Genomic DNA, 11,658 nt, shown 5'->3' on the forward strand with positions numbered 1-11,658 from the left:
CCGCTTATCCGGGTCCGGGTCGCGGGGGCAGCATCCCAACTAGGGAGCTCCAGGCCGTCCTCTCCCCGGCCTTGTCCACCAGCTCCTCCGGCAGGACCCCAAGGCGTTCCCGGACCAGATTGGAGATGTAACCTCTCCAACGTGTCCTGGGTCGACCCGGGGGCCTTAGGCCGGCAGGACATGCCCGAAACACCTCCCCGGGGAGGCGTCCAGGAGGCATCCTGACCAAATGCCCAAACCACCTCAACTGGCTCCTTTCGATCCGGAGGAGCAGCGGTTCTACTCCGAGTCCCTCCCGAATGTCCGAGCTCCTCACCCTATCTCTAAGGCTGAGCCCGGCCACCCTACGGAGGAAACTCATTTCGGCCGCTTGTATCCGCGATCTCGTTCTTTCGGTCATTACCCAAAGCTCATGACCATAGGTGAGGATTGGGACGTAGATCGACCGGTAAATCGAGAGCCTGGCTTTCTGGCTCAGCTCCCTCTTCCCCACGACAGATCGGCTCAGCGTCCGCATCACTGCAGACGCCGAACCAATCCGCCTGTCAATCTCCCGATCCCTCCTACCCTCACTCGTGAACAAGACCCCGAGATACCTAAACTCCTCCACTTGAGGTAGGACCTCTCCCCCGACCCGGAGGTGGCAAGCCACCCTTTTCCGGTCGAGAACCATGGTCTCAGATTTGGAGGTGCTGATCCTCATCCCAGCCGCTTCACATTCGGCCGCGAACCTACACAGCAAGAGCTGAAGGTCTGAGCTGGATGAAGCTAGGAGGACCACATCATCCGCAAAAAGCAGAGACGAGATTCTCCTGCCACCAAACTCGACACACTCCACACCACGGCTGTGTCGACAAATTCTGTCCATAAAAGTGATGAACAGAACCGGTGACAAAGGGCAGCCCTGGCGGAGTCCAACCCTCACTGTGAACAGGTCCGACTTACTACCGGCTATGCGGACCAAACTCACGCTCCTCTGGTAAAGGGACTGAATGGCCCTTAACAGAAAGCCACCCACCCCATACTCCTGGAGCGTCCCCCACAGGGTGCCCCTGGGGACACGGTCATAAGCCTTCTCCAAATCCACAAAGCACATGTGGATTGGTTGGGCAAACTCCCATGCCCCCTCCATCACCCTTGCAAGGGTATAGAGCTGGTCCCAAGTTCCACGGCCAGGACGAAAACCACATTGCTCCTCCTCTATCTGAGATTCAACTATCGATCGGACCCTCCTCTCCAGTACCTTGGAGTAGACCTTTCCAGGGAGGCTGAGGAGTGTGATCCCCCTATAGTTGGAACACACCCTCAGGTCACCCTTCTTAAAGATGGGGACCACCACCCCGGTCTGCCACTCCCTAGGAACTGCCCCCGATGACCACGCAATGTTGTAGAGACATGTCAACCATGACAGCCCTACAACATCCATAGCCTTGAGATACCCAGGACGAACCTCATCCGCCCCCGGTGCTCCGCCGCTGTGTAGTTGTTTGACTACCTCAGCAACTTCTGCCCCCGAGATCGGACAGTCCATCCCCAGGCCTCCCAGCTCTGGTTCCTCCTCGGAATGCGCATTGGTGGGATTGAGGAGCTCCTCAAAGTATTCCTTCCACCGTCCGACTATAGCCTCAGTTGACGTCAGCAGCTCCCCATCCCCACTGTAAACAGTGTGAGCAAGCCTTCCTCTCCTGAGGCGCCGGACAGTTTGCCAGAACCTCTTTGGAGCCGATCGATAGTCTTTCTCCATGGCCTCACCAAACTCCTCCCACGCCCGAGATTTTGCCTCGGCAACTGCCACTGCTGCACCCCGCTTGGCTATCCGGTACCTGTCTGCTGCCTCCGGAGACCCACAGACCAGCCACGCCCTGTAGGCCTCCTTCTTCAGCCTGACGGCTCCCCGAACCTCTGGTGTCCACCAGCGGGTACGGGGGTTGCCACCACGACTGGCACCGGCCACCTTACGACCACAGCTAGCAACAGCCGCCTCGACAATCGCAGAGTGGAACAAGGCCCACTCAGACTCAATGTCCCCCACTGCTCTCGGGACGTGGTCAAAGCTCTGCCGGAGGTGGGAGTTGAAGACCGTCTTGACAGGTTCTTCTGCCAGGCGTTCCCAGCAGACCCTCACTATGCGTTTGGGTCTGCCAGGTCTACGCGGCATGTTCCCTTGCCATCTGATCCAACTCACCACCAGGTGGTGATCAGTTGACAGCTCCGCCCCTCTCTTCACTCGGGTGTCCAAAACATACGGCCGCAGGTCAGATGATACGACTACAAAATCTATCATCGACCTGTGACCTAGGCCATCCTTTTGAAAATACCGTGGTGTATTCTGGGAAATTTTTGACCAAAGCTAGGCTACAAGACACCTTCTGAGTATCCTTGCTTTGTCTGATCCTCACCTAGCTTATTGGCTAACAAATGGAGAATAGACACCTTTGTAGAACGTGAACATTGGAACATGCCTTGGCGGCTCCTGATGACTTATCTCCTAGGCAACTGGGCGGGGCCAAGACATCAAGGCGAGGTTTCTTGGCATTGAGAAACGCCCTTTGTATATTCTCTATTGGCAGCAAATGCAGGAAATGGGGATAGAGCGCTATTTTCACATTCAGCCTGCAAACGGGTTTTCAGTGAGCTTGGTCTTCAATAAAAGATCGAACAGGTGAAAGAGGAGCTGAGGGAGGGTAAAGGTTCTCAAAAACTGGCCCAAAGATCAACATCTGACCTTACCATGTGTGCGAACTGGGTTGTTGATTTGGCTAGGTGGGCTTACTCCGTGCATGTTGACAGCTCTGACAACAAACTGGTATTCTGTGTCTGGCATTAGCCCTTTTAAAACCATGGAGGTGGTGTCAATGGGCTCTCGGATGTACGTCCATTCCGTGTCCATTTCTGGCCTGAGTTGGAAAATAAAAGAACCAAAAAGTGTATAAAAAAAACAATCACTAAAGTCACATTCTGGTCAGCTTATTGACTGATTAAACTAACTCCTATTTAAAATTCCATAACTCACTTGTGATTCAGTTTCATGGTGGTATCTCATGGCTAAAGCTATCATCTCTGAATTCATAAAAAATAGCTGAAAAATAAACAAATACATTTTGAACAGTTCCTTCTTAGTCTCCATGTTCAGCTTTTTTCTGAATCTTGTTTCTGCTTTGACTCTGAGAGCCTGAGGCCACAGCGTTTTCTCGACGACACTCAACAACACTCAATGTCTCTCTTCAGTAAGGCCTCTTTTGATGTGAGGAGGGACAGATTTGCAGCCAAGATGGTCCTTCTGAGTGAAAAATGCCACCGCGTTCAAAAAACAGACACAAAGTCATGTCTGTTCACTCAAAGTGAAACAATTTCTCTTTGTTTCTTTGCAACTCAACACCAAAAATTTTATCAGCGCTGGAGTTTTGTTACATTTGCTTTCTTTTTCTTTTATCATTTTCTTTTAATCAAGCCTTTTAGGCTGTCTGCATATTAATGCACCACAAATCATCAAAGGACTTGGGCTGCTTGTTTGTGACATCAGCTGCCTTGCCTCTGGAGGCTCAGTCTAGACATGTGAGGTACGTTGTGTGTGTGTGTGTGTGTGTGTGTGTGTGTGTGTGTGTGTGTGTGTGTGTGTGTGTGTGTGTGTGTGCGTGCGTGCGTGCGTGCGTGCGTGCGTGCGTGCGTGCGTGTGTGTGTGTATGTGTGTGTGAGACAGAAAACTAATGGCAACAGAATGAAATCTAATCTTTCTCATGTCCCAACTGACCCTTATGTCAAAACACAAGTGTACACTGAGCAGGCTGGCAGAGATGCATGCAAATTATTTTTAAAAAGAGCTGAAGATTCTGCCTTTTCAGGAATGTGTTGCATTGTGTAGCAAATAATAGTCATATTTAATGGGAAACAGTATGTTTAATTAGTAAAGAGAGCACTAGTCTTGGTACAGTTATGACAATAAATGCTCCTCCCTTGGTTTTAATAGTTTGTTTAATATTGTTTCATAATATTTCTTCCATTTTGGTTTATTGTTTATATTTATGTTTTGACATTTGCTTGCATTAAGAAATTCTAACAATGTACAAAGTACCGACTGTTAATCAGCTTAAGTTTGCTTAGCATTGTGTACAGGGCAATAGAGAGGAAGCTAGCTTAGCTTAGAAACAATCAAGTTATGTAATAAAGACATTTAAATGGAGACTTTTGGCTTGCTTTTAGCCCTTCCTAGTATCCGTTTAGTAGAACCAAAAGACACCTGTTGTTTTTTAACACTATCATCTGAAAGCTGAAATGTCTCCCCAGCCTTCGTTGTACTCTACAGGAGTAGTTTGTCACTAAATTAAAGGTGCAATGTATATGAATATAGTGAGAATTTTACAGTGAGAAAATCCCAAAATAGCCTAAAGTTACATTTTAGAAGGAAATTTATTCTGAAACATATTTCATATCCAGCTGGCTGCAGGGATTGTCAGGTTTTCTCCTTTTAAAACAAAGGAAGGAGGGACGTAACTGTTTACCATCAGTGAATGTGGGGTTGTGTCTTCTGCGAGCTAATACTGCAGCGCCAACAACTGTAATTTGATGGCAGCCGGCAAAATTTCCTGAGTTTTTTAAAGTGGTTACAGTAGCCAAATTTTACCACAGGGAGTCCTTTTTCCTTTATTCCTACATAATGCAACATTAAACAAATCAGCTGTGTTCATGATCTAATCATGCAAGAAATGTGCTGGAAGCAGATTGCAGCAGTATGTCAGCTCATTTTTTTTAATAAGTCCAACAGACCAGACCGGCACTCTGAAGTTGCAAGTGTGATATTCTGGCTACAGAGGGCGGTGACATTTCATTAACCCTGTAAAGGGTCATTTTAGCAAATAGTGGCTGAAGAAAATTATTTAAATATATGAAAAAGTTGCAAAGTATCCCTTTAAAAATAACAAATAATAATAAATGACAGCACCTTAAAAAAGTAAATAACACCTCAACCAATTTGCATGAATTCTCACTTTTAAAAGGTGACGCGATTTCATGGCCTTATTTGTGAAAACAACTGAACAGAAAAGCTGATAAATAGTCAAATTTTTAGGCCAGAGCAGCGAAAGCGCTGCAAAGGCCTGTTGTATCTGCTCTGTTTATATTTCTTCTGCCAAGTAAATTGGCTTTTTGGAGGCCTTAACATACCCAAAAACTCAGGAATTTTTGCACACATGTCAGGCATCGTGTAAAATTTTGTATTTTAAAGGTCCCAAAAAAAAACTGCTATTAAACTAGTTCCACAGCGCCCCCTAGAATGTGAAAAATACCCCCCTCCATAAACTTTAGTTTGTCGTACGGTTATAAAATTTTGTACACTTGTAGTACTCAAAAGCCTCTTGAAACCATGGTCAACATCAAACAGGAAGTCGGCCATTTTGGTTTGAAGTTGTAATTTTGACCCCGTTTTGGCCGTTTCTAGGGTCCGCTTCTGATTAATTTACTCGATCATTTTTCGCAGGATCGTCTCAAAAGTTGTGGGAAATTGCTCAGAAGGAGTGGGCAATCAAATAGAAAAACTAAAACTGACTTTTTTTATAGCTGTGGGGGCGTGGCCAGGCCTCGAAGTTCGACTACTCGCTAAAAAAATTTAAACGGCTATAACTTCATACTCGTTTAAAGTTACAAAAATTTCTGTGGTCATTCCACATCCACCCACAAAGTAAACTGAATGGTCGGATGATGACATCACACAAGCCCCGCCCCCTCAGGACCAAAAAGGTCAAGTTTTACTGTGATAGGTCCCAAATTGCCTCATTTCACTTACTCACCACAAATTTGTAGCTGGTAACTGAAGACAAGTGGGGGTTGCTTGGCGTCACTTTATGGGAGTTTTCAAAAGAGGGGGGGGCTGTGGCGGCACGGCGAAGTCAGGCGTACTGCTGTGGCCATACGTTTGCCTCCCATTTCGTCATTTCTAAAGATATCGCCACGAAACTTCTTGTGAGTGATCCTAGTCTGGCCCCCCAAAAAATCTGATGTGAAAATCCTGTGGGCGTGGCCTATTTTCTTAAATAGCGCCCCCTAGGACCATTAAAACTGTCAGCCCCAAGCCATGCTTTGACTGACGATTATGAAATTTGGTACACTAATGTAGTGTTTCAGGACCTACAAAAAAGTCTCTTGGAGCCAAGCGTAAAGTCGTACAGGAGGTCGGCCATTTTGGTCCAAGTGCTCGATTTAGTGGTTTTCGCACACATTGTTTGGAGAATGATGCCCCGTCGCCCTTTTCACCCATCACTTTCAAACTCCTGCTATATACTCTTAAGGTGTAGGGGAAAACAATCAACTGTTGGATTTTTCAAAAGTTGAAAGGTATGGGCGTGGCTAAGCCTCAAACTTTGACCTGTCGCCACGCCACTCTTTTTTTAATTTTCTCTAATTTCCCTCTGGGATTAATAAAGTATCTTTAATTTGATTGATTTGATTTGATCACCAGCAATCTCTGGCTAATAGCAGTAGATAAGTTGAGGTCACTTGATGTCCAGTACTGGCAGGTTTCGACAAAAGGCGGAGCTTTGGGAGCATGGCGAAATTCGCCATCACACCATGCAAATACGTTTGCCTCCCATTTGGTCAATTCTAAAGATATGGTCACGACACTTCTGGTGAGTGATCCCAGTCACGCCCCCCAAAAAATGTGATGTGAAAATCCAGTGGGTGTGGTCTGTTTTCTTAAATAGTGACCCCTGGGACCATTTAAACTGTCAGCCCCAAGCCATGCTTTGAATGAGGATTAAAAAATCTGGTACACTAATGTGGTGTTGCAGGACCTACAAAAAAAGTCTATTGGAGCAAAGCGCAAAGTTGCACAGGAGGTCGGCCATTTTGGTCCAAGTACTCGATTTAGTGGTTTTCGCTCCGTTGCCCTTTTCACCGATCGCCTTCAAACTGTTGCTCTATACTCTTAAGACATGGGGGGGAAAGTTCATCTGTCAGATTTTTCAAAAGTTGAAAGGTGTGGGCGTGGCTAAGCCTCAAACATTGACCTTTTGCCATTACATTCATTGATGTAAAAACTCCAATATGCATGATCAGGTCTATATCAAACTGTGTCTGTGTGATCACTGACCATATCTCAAGACAATGACAATGTGGACAGCTGACATCACCTAAGCCCCACCCCCTGGCAACAGGAAGTCTATTGTTTTATGGTGAAATGCCCGTATTTGTCCCCTCTAATTTAGTCAACACGACACTAAGGTCATGCACTGTCTTCATGATGCTGTAATGACCATTCAGTTCTGATAGCTTTCCAGACCGGGAGGGGCTTTGATGCCATAGCAAATTCTGGCGTGACGCCGTGACCTTACGTTTGACTGTAACTTCCACAAACAGCCTCCGATCTTCACAAGACTGAACATGGCGATCAACAATCATGCCCTTTAGCCAATGAGGCACAAACAGCTGGTGAATGTTGTATAATATCACTACAGCGCCCCCTATGTTCCTTTAAAACTGTAATAACTCCTACAGACGAGGTTGCAACTGCACCAAACTTGCCATGTGTCATCACACAAAGGCACTCAACACAATCCTGTGGTCATTGGTTGATATTGTTTTATCTCCGCCCCCTGACAGATATTAGGCCCTGAATTACATATGCATAATTCAATTCACACCAAAATGCACGCAAATGTTTGTTGTCAACCTACAAACTTCTTCCTGGGATATTTTCCTAAATTTGGGATAGCACCCACTAGATACAATAAAACCTTTGTAACTTCTACAAAAAAGCTCCAAACTATATTAAACATGGTGGGAGTCATCACGCAACTGCAATCAACACATTTATGTGCTCACTCGATCAAATCACTTTAACTCCGCCCACTTACAGCCTTTTGGCTCTAGATGACCCACGCAACATTTTATTGATGCCAAATTAACAGAAAACCATCTTTGATGACCAAAGATGACCTCTATGGGATTTAGTTGTAAATGGTCACAGTGCCCCCCGGATAGGTTCAAACTTTATTAACTTCTAAAGACAAGGTCAGAATGGCATTTTACTTGGCTTGTGTCATCACGTGACTGCACCAAACACAATGATGTGGTTGTTGGTTCAAATCCCTTTAGCTCCTCCCCCTTTCAGCTCTCTTGCTCTAGAAAGCACACGCAAAGTCTGATTGATGCCAAACTACCACAAAGCCATCTTCAACTCCCTAAGAGGACCTCAATGGGATTTTTATGTAATTGGTCACAGCGCCCCCTAGATAACTTTAACCTTCAATAACTTCAAAAAACGTGGGCAGAATAGCATTAAACTTGGTCTGTGTCATCACACCACCTGTGTGGTAAAGATAGAGTATCCCCTAGTGGTGACATGTGTAATTTAATGGTGGGCTCAGAGGACATGCTGAGTCAGGGTGAGGTGCGGATGAGGAGACCATTTGCAGTTTCTGCTGTCGGGGTGGTCGACGTTTCTGTTCCGTGGATGTGCCCGGGTGCCCCGGGCTGCCGGCCAGGCTGGAGCGGCGCGGAGCTGCGAGGGTTGAACGACGCTGCTTGCAGCTTTAATTATGTTTGGAACTATATTAGACTTACTGTATTTCCCTCTGTGACAAGGCCACCTCTGGCTTTTACGCCCTCACAGGTAAGTGCCTACACTGTACAAATCGATTCATTAATGTAGGGGACTTATTTAGACTTTAAGTGGGAAACAGAGTTTATGAGTTGTTGAGAAAAATATTTAACTGCATCATTTGAAACTGTTTAATCATGACTGACCTGATGTAAGCCACCAGGAAGTGAAGAACAGGTGCACTTCCCTCACTCTCTCCTTGCTGCCACGACAACGCCAGCTCTGTGTCTGATACGGCTATGACAACTGGCTGGGTCGGGGGTGAGGGGGGCATGCACATTTCTGATGGCAGAAAAAGAAAATGACCCAAACATTAAAAGTACATCTGCTGAAATTATGTTCCCCACTGAAAATAATGGGTTCTCACCATGTGAAGCTGTACTGATGTCTCTGGGCATGCTGGGTCTACCTTCTCCTGCCCAGCCATAAGCTCCAACACTCACTCTGTACTTAGCGTTCATCTTCAGGTTGCCAATGTCGACATCCTAGAAGGATTATCAAGGAAATGCAGCAAATCATTCAAGGTAAAAGCCAGTCAATGCTGAATAAACCAACTAATAAAGGAAGTAGTTTTTACTCACAAAGTTGGCTTGCCCATCAAACTGCCCCTATAATAAATAATAAGGAAAATAGGATGGCATTTAAGCGTGACATCACCATGATCTAAGTTATTGGCACACCTTTATATGGCATGCACAGAAGAAATGAAGGCATGGCCACAATTTTGATGAGCTCAAATGAGAAGTGTGTGTGTATGTGTGTTAGCAATGACAGGCCTTGAAAATAATCCTTTACTGGAGAATTTTAGAATTTAGAATTATTTACTCTAATCTTTTAAGCAACAAAGAAATATACTCAATATCTAAACGTTGTCATATTTGTGGCCATAAGTTATCAGAATCGCACAAACATTTTGTCCCACAATGTTTGCTACCTCCATTTCTACGACGGTAATTTGTATGAACTCCAGCTGTTGTGAAAACCTAATTGCAATACAATCAACATGGAAATGCACCACCATTGCAGATCTTTCTCAGGAATGTAAACTTTAAATTCTGCAGCAAAAAAAAAAATGCAGCGTAGAGGAAACTTGTTAAATACGTCAACACGGTGGATTTAATAGAAGCTTTAAAGAACAAATTCTGGATGGTGTGAGGTGAGTTTGTCTCACTGCAGAAATAAAAACACACACAGAGTGTCAGCAGTCAGACGCAGCCGCTTGAGCGTCAGAAGGCTGAACATTAACCTGTAGAATAATTAAAGTCATCATGCTAGAGAAGCTTTTCTGTGGTGGACCACAGTAAATAATAATAATAATAATAATAATAATAATAATAATAATAATAATAACATTTTTTATTTACTTTTTGAACTATTTCTGTTGGAAGTTTTAATGTTTAAAATCTGTTAGATTGTTACAGACAGCAGCTACATTTAAGTTTCACTTTTTGTTCTGACTGAACGGCTGCTGCAGGTAGGAAAACAGCTGGACGTTATGTTGGAGACATTTAGCCTCTCATCCCAGAGGCTTCTTCCAGACTTTGGTTGTGGTCAGAAACAAACACACTGGTTGTGCTGCAAGTCTTTTTCTTTTTTCTCCAAAACATGTTTTTGTCTAAATGAAGGTGATGTTGTTGTTCATAGAATTAAAATTCATTATGAAGTTAAGATTATTTCATCAAGTAGGACCTGTGGTTAGCTGGCTCACTTAAAACATGTCATATCTTGAAAGAATCGGAATCGGGAATCTATAGGAACCGGAATCGAAATGAGGAATTGGAATCGGAATCGTTCAAAATCAAACGATGCCCAACCCTACTCAAGGGGGACCCAAAGAGCTGAGCTGTGACTGTGATAGTTTGAGTTTAACAGCTTGTTTTGCAGATTCTGTTTAAACACCTTTAACATAATTGTCAGTACGTTCTTAAACCACCAAATTACCTGACAAAACCATGTATTTGTGTCATTCTCTAAACTGCTGATCCTGGCTGGATACTCACAGTGGTTAGCATGTCCAAACTGAGTGGCACCTCCATGATGGAGGTGGTGGCAACTGGGCGACCATTCTTCATTTCTGTGTAAAAGACCTAAATAGCACAAACACACACAATTTTTTTCCATTAATTGTACATAACAGCAATGGTGTAAACTAAACTGTTTATAAACAGACTACAAGGATGTCTGTAGGTTCTTGAGAAGCCTGGTGGATAGCTAATCCTCTTAGAGACGACATATGGCCCAAATGCAGCGTGCAATTACACTGATCCACAATTTGTTAATGGTTGATTCAGAATAAACCCAAGAATGAAAAAGGTATGAAATGTAAACAGATTACTTTAAAAAAAATCTTTAATAAATCTGATTCATTCCACAAAAACACAGTTTCTACAGTTAAGATTTACTGTTTAATTAGTAACTCATGAACATAACTAACCTAAATAAGTTCTCAGTAGGCAAAACATGATCATGTGGCTGATTCCAACTGAGCACTTGAGTCGAGTTGGAGTGAAACACTCAAGAGCTAAATCATTACCCAAGGCTACATCTCTCAGTCTAATTTAGTTCTTCACCTGGACAAACAACATATGTTTTGTAGAGAAAAGGTTCCATTTATACACACGAAATTTGAAAATGTCATTTTTCCTCAAGGCCATCTTTCTGGACGGTGAGTCTGATGTGCACTTTCGGAGCAGAGAGCAGAATGTGACGGCCATGCAGAAAGAAATGAGCATCCACTCAGGACAGAAATAGAGGGGATTTGATTTGTCTGTCATTTTAAAAACTCCTTGATGGACTGTAAAAAAAAAGCCTTGTTGGAGTAGGAAGAACTGCACTCAAACAGATGATGGAAACGCATGTGTGTTAATGATTTTAATTTGTCAGTTGAATGAAGTTTTGTTGCTCTGTAGTTTTATGTAGAGCCTGTTTTGTAGCTACCTTGTATCCAGTGATTGTGCTCACGTGCCTCCGAGGCATCTTCCATCGTACGCTGAAGGCGGTGCAGTTCAGCGCCTCCAGCTGGATGTCTAACGGAGGACTCAGGCGGTCTGGTTTACACAAACACA

The 11,658-nt window shown here is 44.3% G+C and overlaps 1 protein-coding gene across 2 annotated transcripts in view; it reads right to left on the minus strand.

Moving 5' to 3' along the window:
- The window catches only part of LOC107394022 (pikachurin), a 39,342-nt gene that overhangs the window by 21,198 nt on the left and 6,486 nt on the right, over window positions 1–11,658 (minus strand). For both annotated transcript variants that reach the window (XM_015972735.3, XM_015972734.3), the window contains exons 2-7: window positions 11,531–11,640; window positions 10,594–10,680; window positions 9,175–9,201; window positions 8,961–9,078; window positions 8,740–8,875; window positions 2,731–2,897 (exon numbers count right to left, since the gene is read on the minus strand). In XM_015972735.3, the coding sequence (XP_015828221.3) occupies window positions 2,731–2,897; window positions 8,740–8,875; window positions 8,961–9,078; window positions 9,175–9,201; window positions 10,594–10,680; window positions 11,531–11,640 (645 nt within the window). The remainder of the gene's footprint in view (window positions 1–2,730; window positions 2,898–8,739; window positions 8,876–8,960; window positions 9,079–9,174; window positions 9,202–10,593; window positions 10,681–11,530; window positions 11,641–11,658) is intronic.

Source organism: Nothobranchius furzeri, chromosome 17 (assembly GCF_043380555.1).
Source record: "Nothobranchius furzeri strain GRZ-AD chromosome 17, NfurGRZ-RIMD1, whole genome shotgun sequence".
Classification (NCBI taxonomy): Eukaryota; Metazoa; Chordata; class Actinopteri; order Cyprinodontiformes; family Nothobranchiidae; genus Nothobranchius; species Nothobranchius furzeri.